Source organism: Alosa alosa, chromosome 4 (genome assembly GCF_017589495.1).
Source record: "Alosa alosa isolate M-15738 ecotype Scorff River chromosome 4, AALO_Geno_1.1, whole genome shotgun sequence".
Classification (NCBI taxonomy): Eukaryota; Metazoa; Chordata; class Actinopteri; order Clupeiformes; family Clupeidae; genus Alosa; species Alosa alosa.
In genome coordinates, this window is record NC_063192.1 from 35,154,676 (window position 1) to 35,165,072 (window position 10,397).

Here is a 10,397-nt window from a genome sequence, read left to right on the forward strand (position 1 = left end):
TACATTTGAAAATGTTAACATATACCTATTACTATGAGGGTTGTTATACAATGCCATTATAATAATGTGTCGCATATCTGAACATTATATTTTCCATGATAATGACTGGGAATAATAGTAGCCCTCATATAGCAGAAAGCCCCAAATACAATTTTTACACACTGTATATGCTCCATCGCGAAGTGTTTATGGCTAAAATAATTATTAGGATTAGCTTAATGTATTTTTACATTTGCCGTAGTATTCTCGATGGGTTTAATAACACATCACGGGGGTCCTTGGCCAGAACATAGTGGTATTTGGGGGGCCTTGTCGTGGAAAAGTTTGGGAACCCCTGGCCTAGGCTACATTAGCGGACCAGAAGAAGAAGGGAGAAGAAGCATAGACATAATATACATAGACGCCGCATCGACCGCTACTCCTTACTAGCGCTGACGAGATTTGGAGCCGCCATCTTGGACCGGTCATCCACTCCACTCAGTGTAATCTGTTTGGCCGGTGAGATGAGCTGTCAGCGCACTTAATTAATCATATCTCACTGAATACCGAACAGATTCTCACGTTTTTTTTTGCTGCAAAGGTCATACATGTAGCTATGATACAGGACACATGATTTAGCGTATTTTAATATTCATAGTGGGTTTAACAGTAATAGAATATTCTGATATATGATATAAAGTGACCTGACGTCCGATATCAAAACTGGGAACATAATCCATGTTTGACAGCATAGACAAAACTAGTTTGATACAAGTTTAATGAGTTAAATATAGTTCACAGTTGACAGAAAAGTTCCATCAACAGCATTATTCACAGTCCACAGAAAGGTTCCATAAACATTTAAGTGAGATCAGTGCCATTCAGACATCTGAGGGTATTCCAAGTAGGCCTATGTGGTTTAGTGACACACTTGGGTAAATTGACTCCAGAATAAGTTGTAAACCTCCCAGTAGAAAAGCTGTATGAGACAGGAAACATGGTTGTGTGTATTTTAATATTCATAGTGGGCTTAACAGTAATAGAATATTCTGATATATGATATATTATAAAGTGATGACATCCAATATAAAAAACTGGGAACATAACTAATCCACGTTTGACAGCATAGACAAAAACTGGTTTGATACAAGTTTTAATGAGTTAAATTTACAGAAAAAAAATCCATTAACATTTTCAGTTCAGTGCCATCAAAAATAAAGTGATGAACAGACATTGGTGTGGCATAAAGGAAATGGAGTAACTGGGTTCAATATCAACAGCATTTGTTAGACAAGTTCCATAAATATTGTAAAGTGCAAGTTTGTAGGTTTGTTTCTGATCCTTAAAAACAGACATTGGTTTGGCATAGTAAGTGTAACAGTTCATCCATTCAAGACAAAAGGTGACTTGTCACTTGTACAGTGTCAATGGGTTCATGAACAGCATCTGTTATTTACAGTTCACAGAAAGGTTCCAGCCCCAATGAAGAGATTAAATAAAAAAGGAATTAAGAAACATTTTAGAAACTGCTAAGATCAACCCGTTCATTGCAATCAGTAAAGAATCAGGGGAGTGTCTTCACAGGCTCAGTGAGACAGAGTTACCGTGATGCAGTTGGTTCTATGATTTCGACAACTGGTGCATGTCATTTTGTATGTTCCCACCTTGCTAAAATTGCTTGGGTACACTTTGGCTGAGAACAAAAGTGCTTCAGACAGCAGGTGGGCAAATAAGATGGCATAGTAAACTGGGTACTCCATAAAAGAGGACTGAGTCAACCAGACGATGGGAAAATGGGACACAGAGTGGCTTAATGCAGGTGATGAAGGTGGAGCTCATAAATCAAACATTCAGTCACAGTGTAGCAGATGCCCTGCAGTACTGCAATGAAGAGCTGCACCTTCCTCAGTTCCAGGGGTGTGAGGAGACCGTTCAGTTCATTCAGTCTTCTTGAACAAGGCAGTTGTTCTGGAGAGATACAAAATAATAAATAAATGAATGAAAAGGAATTTGAGAGGCATCTTATTCTTGTTAGGGTAAATGACATGTGAATAATACAGTGTTGGGCAAGCTACTTCGAAATTTTAGTGAGCTAAACTATCAGTTACTCTGCCATGAATAAAACACTACACAAAACTACAACCCAGTCAAATGTATTAGTAGCCTAACACAAACACAGCAGTAGGCTAGTTCACTACATAGGAAGCTACTTTAAATTGTGCTAATTTCACATGACAAGAAAAGTGTAGCTTGTCTGGCTAAGCTACTTGATAAATAAAGAAGTTGAGCTATTGAAAAGTTACTTTATTCAGGAAATAGTGAGGCTACCACCAACACACTTATGCTACAAGTAGCAGCTAGCGACAGCCCAATAGGCTAGTCTGTGCCACTTGTGTAAAATTTGCCAGCCAAATCTAGTATGATTTATTTCTACAATAGCCTTCTTGTGTCAGTTGTAATCTAAGTCAGTGTTATGGAATATGACTTATCAAGTCTCAGTTCATAGCCGGGTGAACACCGAGTAAACATAGCCTAGTTAGATGGCTACGATTTTCATCAAGTAATATCAAAGATTGCTCCTTCTCAGCTCTCTGGTAATATTCTATTCACAAAATACAACCAATAGTACGGTTATGTTAAATCTTACTTGTGAAAAGTAAATCCCCCGAGTATGGTCCGCCGATTTGAGAAGGAACATGCTGCACAGTGCTGTCATCTTGTGTCTTCTGCTGCAACGCAACGAGGAGTATGACCGGTCCAAGATGGCGGCCGCATTTCTTGTTTCCAGCAGCCAATGCGGCGTCTATGTATATTATGTCTATGAGAAGAAGGGGCTGTTCTCTTCCCTGACGTCATTCAAAGGCGACATCAGGATTTGTAAACATGTAGGACAAGAACCCGTCCCTTATTAGACATTCTCTGGTAGGACTGATTCCAAAAATGATACCGCACTGGAAGCATTTTTGCTAGTCCTCGTCAACGTATGTAGCTTACTGCATCGCATTATGCAACAAGTCGTTTGGTAGATTAAGGAATTCATTTTTTTAAACATGCTACTGTTCAAGTCAGAGCAAATATTTGCAGCATAAACATGATGATCTGGTTAGCTTTTAACGTTAGCGATAGCTTGCTTGCTAACTAACTAACTAATTTCTCATTACGTATATTCTCCCAGAGTTTCTCAAAGGCTTTACCCATCACCACCCATTCCAGTTATCAGTATATACTTCCTCATGTGGTACTCAGTCAGGTAACATTAGACTGAATTCACAGGTGTACAACAGCAGTCTATTTAGAAGTGCCATTGACTAAAGGATGGCTACATTAACGCGACAGGATCTTAATTTTGGCCAAGGTAAGATGCTGCTCTCTGAACTGTCTATTTCACGTCATTTCAATTACGTGTAGGATATTTCAGAGATGATGCCGTTGATTGCTTTTGCAGTGGTGGCAGATATATTATGCGAGTTTCTGGAGGTTGCCATTCATCTCATTCTGTACGTCCGAGAGGTGTATCCGTCGGGAATCTTTCAGAAGAGGAAGAAATACAACGTCCCCGTCCAGGTTATGATTTAGGGTGTTTGTATGTTTGTTGGCGCAGCAATTTCCTCTGCTCTTAATGTGTTGTATTAAATAGCACTCAAAGTAAAGCATCACCACTCCATTGCTTTTAGTGCTTATTTTTTTCTATTGCTTGTTCTGATTTGCTAGATGTCATGCCACCCTGAGCTGAATCAGTACATCCAGGACACTCTTCACTGTGTAAAACCACTCATTGAGAAGGTAAGGAGCACATGGATTCCTCAGAGGGTACATTAACATTAATTAATCTATTGCCCTTGTTTGCTTTTATGTACTATTAGTCTTTATGTACTATTATTCTTTGCTTTTGTTTATGTAAAGCACATTGAACTACAATTAATAAACTTTTCTTGCCTAAAATGTATAATGACTGAAGTCCCTTAGTGACCACTAATGCAGCACTTTTGTAAAGACAGACCCCACAGTGTCCTCACTGAAGACCAAGAGACTGACCTCTCCTGGGTCAGTCTCTGTCTGTTGTTAGAATGCCAGTCCCTTAAACTGTCATATTCTCGACATTCAGGTATCATCATTTCCTCTTGACATAAAGCACAGTCTTTGGGCTGCATGGTTTGTGGTTGGTTTCGTTCATATAAAATGTATAGAACTATTCTGATGAGCTAGATAGAACAGCGAAAGCGTTACAGTCTGAAGTTGACGACCGCTGGATTGAGTGAGTGCCCTTACAAACTGCCAGCTAGCTCATAGAGAATGTACCCAACTGAATGGCCTGATATTCTGTGTCATTTTTTAATTCAGTAGTTCTATACATTTTCAGTTGTCCAATGCATTTGTTTTCACTGAGTTGTCCCAAACCGGAAGTGATGTTGCCGTGATGTTGAGAGTACAGTATTGGACAATAGCTGTGTTTCAGCTTCGTCATACAAACATAATCTCAACCCAGTGATGTTGAGAATACAGTATTGGACAATAGCTGTGTTTCAGCTTCGTCATACAAACATAATCTCAACCCAGAACCTCACAGTACTGGACAATAGCTGTGTTTCAGCTTTGTCATACAAACATAATCTCAACCCAGAACCACACACTGAAAAATTCACCGTGGCTGCTCATGACATGGGCATGGTGGTATCATCTATGGAAGCTGTGTTACAGAGTGCGGTTTCTTTGACAGAATGAGCTGGTGTGCGACTTACCCTCCAGGTTTCCTCTTTGTCCTGTAGAATGCGACTTACCCTCCAAGTTTCCTCTTTGTCCTGTAGAATGAGGCCGAGAAGGTCGTAGTGGTCATCATGGACAAGGAGCACCATGCCGTGGAGAGATTTGTGTTTGAGATTTCCCAACCTCCTCTGCTGTCCATTAGGTGAGTACCCAACATGGCCGACGTTGAGAACAGGAGTGTGACTGAATAGAATGCTCCTTTCACACGTTTTAATCTAGACCCACCTGTTTTTCCCTAATCATCTATGATATATCATCATAGAGATGTGATGGTCTTGTCTTGGTGCATGCTTGCAGCACTGAACCTCTCCTGTTGGTTGTAATTGTGATGGAATGAAATCTGCTTGCCAATACCCTTGCCTGTAATATTGTGTGTGTGTTTGTGTTTGTGTTTGTGTTTGTGTTTGTGTGTGTGTGTGTGTGTGTGTGTGTGTGTGTGTGTGTGTGTGTATGCAGCTCAGAGACACTGCTGTCACATGTGGAACAACTTCTCCGGGCTGTGATACTGAAGATCAGCGTTTGTGATGCTGTTTTGGACAACAACCCACCAGGTACTACCCAGGCTCTGCCACTGATGCTAAATGTGTTGCTGTGTTAACAGGCAAAGCATGTTACATTGAAGTTGAACTTTTAAATCAAATGAATCCTAGATAAGTGCAGGAATGTATAAATGTATGAATCCTAAATAAGTGCAGGAATGAGAATTTATAAATGTATGTATGCAGCATAAGCCAGGGTCAGCGTGTATAGGCTAGGGAGACCCCGTTGTGTGGACATGAATAAAGAGGATGGCATTTCATCTGCACTGTCCGTATCTATAATAAGTTTGATTGTTTTGCAGGGTGCACATTCACTGTGCTGGTACACACCAGAGAGGCTGCCACAAGAAATATGGAGAAAATTCAAGTGATCAAGGTTGGCCAACACATCAACATAACTGAACACAGTTTACATCACATTATTAGGTTGGCCGACACATCAACATAGCTGAACACAGTTTACTGTACATCACATTATTAGGTTGGCCGACACATCAACATAGCTGAACACAGTTTACATCACATTATTAGGTTGGCCCACACATCAACATAACTGAACACAGTTTACATCACGTTATTAGGTTGGCCCACACATCAACATAACTGAACACAGTTTACATCACGTTATTAGGTTGGCCCACACATCAACATAGCTGAACACAGTTTACATCACATTATTAGGTTGGCCCACACATCAACATAGCTGAACACAGTTTACATCACATTATTAGGTTGGCCCACACATCAACATAACTGAACACAGTTTACATCACATTATTAGGTTGGCCCACACATCAACATAGCTGAACACAGTTTACATCATATTAGACAAACATAGCTGAACACAGTTTACATCACATTATTAGACTTTAGTTTATAAATATTAAATGACTAGTATTTAGGAATATGGTATGTTCGTAGATGTTGATGATTTTCAGATCTATTCTAGAATACACTTTTGTATGGGTCTGATCTATTCTAGAATACACTGTGGTATGGGTCTGCCTGAGCCATGCGTGTTAAAGGTCCAGTATGTAGGAAATATTGGAAAATAAACTGTAACCATTCCAAATATGATCACCATATGTTACAGTTTATTATGACCTGAAGGTTTAGTCAGATTTTTTTTTTTTTTTTTTTTTTTTTTTTTTTCGCATGCCCAAATTTCCGTCAATGATTCCCGGGACACTGAAAGACGGGTTACCTATCTAAACTTGGTGGGCATGTTACCCCACATGGATAGCATGGAACCATCGACCATATTTTTTTGATCTGTAGCCCCCGGCTGGACTGGACCCCGAAGGAGGGTAGGGCAGACACAGTTTTCTGTGAATATCTCGAAAACCGTAGGGTTTAAGAGGACCATTTTTTTTTGTATGTTGATCTCAAGGGGCCATTCCATAACCACTCATTTCATGTATAGCGCCACCTAGTTAAACACAAAAAAGTAAAAATGAGGTATCTGTGACCTAACATAGTCAAAACTGCACGAAATTGGAAGTGTAGGATCATTATGACACCCTCTGTATGCATGCCAAGTTTTGTGGAATTCCGTTCATGGGGGGCCACACAATAAATTAATTTATGTTACTATACACAAACTGGCCTGTAGGTGGCCGGAGACAGTTTTCTGTGAATATCTCGAGAACCGTAGGGCCTAGGAGGTCCACCTTTTTTATTTATGTTGGTCTTAAGGGGGCATGTCAACCCATCCCATTACCACTTATTTCATGTATAAGCCACCTAGTTAAAAATTAAAAGCAAAAAATGAGGTGTTTTCATCACAATATCTCTGGGTGACAAGGTCAAAACTGCACGAAATTAAAAGTGTAGGATCATTATGACACCCTCCGAATGCATGCCAAGTTTTGTGTACTTTCGTTCATGGGGGGCCTTACAATAAAATAATTTATGTGTACATTTAGTGACGTACACCAACAAGGATTCCCGGGACACTGAAAGACCGGGGTACACAAAACTTGGTGGGCATATACCCCCATATGGATAGCATGGAACCGTCATTTTTCCGTTTTGATCTGTAGCCCCCCCCACTGGACTGGACCCCCCGAAAGGAGGGTAGGGCAGACACAGTTCTCTGTGAATATCTTGAGAACTGTAGGGCCTAGGATGACCAATTTTTTCCATATGTTTGCCTCCAGGGGTCATCTTAACCCATTCCATGTGCACACATGTGCATAAACAGATACACACGCACACACATACATTCACAGTAATCCTATGTATGACACATACTCACACAGTAGACACATATACATGCATGCATGCACATGCACAGGCACATGAGGCACACACACACACACCCACACCCACACACATAAACATAAACATGTACACGCACACATGCACACAAGAATTTCTCAGAATTATGAACAGGCAAGATGGGGGTGGGGTTGTATAAAATGAATTTTACATGTGAAATCTATGAACTAATCATGTTTTGGTACTTGTTGTCTAGCAGATACCAGTGGGAATTGAGTGTGGATAATGCAATTTAGTGAGACAGTTAGAATCATATAGGCCTTTCAGCGTGATTTATTTTTGTGGAAAAAATGTGCTGGACTGGGCGGCGGTCATATTTTGTACCGCTCTGTTTCCTATACATCCGGTACATCTAGTTTCCTACATACTGGTCCTTTAAGCATGTCCTGGTATTGTCCAGGATTTTCCTAATGTGTGTGTGTGTCAGATTGAGAATGCCCTGGTGTTCTCCAGGAATGCGAGTGTGTGTGTCAGATTGAGCATGTCCTGGTGTTCTCCAGAGTTTTGCGAGTGTGTGTGTCAGATTGAGCATGTCCTGGTGTTCTCCAGAGTTTTGAGAGTGTGTGTGTGTGTGTGTGTGTGTGTGTGTGTGTCAGATTGATCACGTCCTGGTGTTCTCTAGAGTTTTGAGAGTGTGTGTGTGTGTCAGATTGAGCATTTCCTGGTGTTCTCCAGAGTTTTCAGAGTGTGTGTGTGTGTGTCAGATTGAGCATGTCCTGGTGTTTTCCAGAGTTTTGAGAGTGTGTGTGTGTGTGTGTGTGTGTCAGATTGAGCCTTCCGTGTTGTTCTCCAGGATTTTCCGTGGATCGTGGCGGATGAGCAAGAGGTGCACATGCAGGGCTCCCGACTCATCCCACTCAAGACCATGACATCCGACATCGTCAAAGTATGTCTGATGACTTGAATTCATAAGGCACTCATTTATTATAATAATGACAATGAATACATATAATCCTTTTGTCTGTAAAGAGTAAATACGTTTCACAGATTGTTACTGTGCTACTGGATACACATATAAACATACACTAAACATAAACATACACTAAATCAGTGAATATGTTTATAAGTACGTCTGTGCACAGAAACCTGTATATTATCAACTGTGTGCAGCGGCTGCCTCTGACTGCTGTGGTCTCTCTCGACAGATGCAACTCTATGTGGAGGAAAGGGCTCAGAAGACGTCCTAGCTCAGAGTACGATGAAGGAGGAGTGAAGATGTTAACATGGCAAACCTACCTTCACTAAAATCTCTCCTGCAGACCTTCAGCTTTGGAAGAAGAGAGTTTCTTCCCGGGCTGTTTCCACCTTGAAGCTTAGTTACTCTGTTTAAAGCTTGTCCTTCTGCTCTCTTTAAAGACTGCAAGTAAGGACGCTGTGAAACTGCTCAGATTGTGCTCATGTGGACAAGCTGGTTCTGCCGTGAACTGCCTTCTTAAGCCCTGAACCCTGATCCTGCTTGTAGCGCAGTGTAGTGAACCTGCAATTGGGCTGCTTTTCATTTCCTTCCTGTGTGTGTGTACATTGAATGTTTACGATTCATCAAGGACAGTGATAATGTCTTCACCTCCAGTGAAAGACCATGTGGTGGTGCTCATTTGGGAGAATGTCTGTGTTTATGTCTGTGTTTGTGTTTTGAGACTCTGTGAAAGATCAGAAACATGTCTATGGAGAGTTCAGAGAATTTCACAAAGAAACGAAGATATTTGACAGAAAACATTTTACATTAAAGTTGAAAGTGTTTAATAAAGTTTGATTAATTACTCTAACGTCAGTGTTTCACCCACATCTTTGTGCGTTAATAAATTAGTTTGCCAATTAATTTAAATAGACTGGTTCAGTTACCTAGCCTGGCCACGTCCACCTAGTCTCCACTCAGTGACATACTAGTCTGACAAATGACAATACACTAACGTTTCCTTATACACCAGGGGCCTATTGCACAAAACTAGGATAAGGGATTAAGCCGGGATATCTTGGTAATCCTGGCTCAATTTATCCGTTATCCAGTTGCACAAAAGCGGGATAGGGGGCAGCAGGATGGGTTATGGTATAAGTTACCAAGTTGTAATGCAAAGTATGTCTAGGGGTGATCAAACAAAAGTGTAAAACGCGACGTTGGTGTGAGGAGTGATGGGCTGAGGCTCTCCCCAGCGGAGCAGCCACGGAGTGACCAGGAACCAGGAATGAGGGTCAGAGCAGAGCAGAGCAGCCACGGAGTGACCAGGAACCAGGAATGAGGGTCAGAGCAGAGCAGAGCAGCCAGGGTCAGGCAGAGCAGCCACGGAGGACCAGGACCAGGAACCAGGAATGAGGGACCAGGAACCAGGAATGAGGGTCAGAGCAGAGCAGCCGAGTGACCAGGAACCAGGAATGAGGGTCAGAGCAGAGCAGCCACGGAGTGACCAGGAACCAGGAATGAGGGTCAGAGCAGCAGAGCAGAGCGCAGAGAGCGTCCATTACCCATGAGGTCTTCTTTATACAGGGTTCCTACACATTTTCCATTTCAAAATTCCATAATTTTTCCATACTCAAATGTTCAAACTTCTCTGTAGGTCAATGGAGTGTTCTACTAGCATTGTGAAGAGTTGTATAATGTTTATTATTAACTTGTTAGCCCTCAGAAAACACTTGCCCATTGTTTTGGATAATATTCGATGGTGAAGTGCTGTATTGGAAGGTGCACTCACATTTGATACAGCATACTACATATGTTGGAAACTAGTGCACTGCTGGCAGAGGCCTCAGAATTCACCGTAAACAGTATTATTTGTTTGCAATAACAGTTAATCAGATAATGCAGTATCCATGTCTTGGTAACTTTTACAAAATCAAAAA

The 10,397-nt window shown here is 41.2% G+C and overlaps 1 protein-coding gene across 3 annotated transcripts; it reads left to right on the forward strand.

The window, feature by feature from the left end:
- The first annotated feature begins 2,810 nt into the window (after positions 1-2,810).
- mad2l2 (mitotic arrest deficient 2 like 2) lies at positions 2,811-9,328 on the forward strand. Of its 3 annotated transcripts, none has more exons than XM_048241169.1 (9): positions 2,811-2,901; positions 3,253-3,334; positions 3,425-3,543; positions 3,691-3,762; positions 4,785-4,885; positions 5,200-5,294; positions 5,585-5,658; positions 8,356-8,448; positions 8,708-9,328. In XM_048241169.1, exons 2-9 carry the CDS (start codon positions 3,295-3,297, stop codon positions 8,747-8,749), a joined length of 636 nt encoding a protein of 211 aa, XP_048097126.1. In that variant the 5' UTR covers positions 2,811-2,901; positions 3,253-3,294; the 3' UTR covers positions 8,750-9,328. The 3 variants fall into 3 exon arrangements, with proteins under 3 accessions (XP_048097126.1, XP_048097125.1, XP_048097124.1); XM_048241168.1 differs by having other exon boundaries at positions 2,846-2,960; XM_048241167.1 differs by having other exon boundaries at positions 2,848-3,334.
- Positions 9,329-10,397: the final 1,069 nt, after the last annotated feature.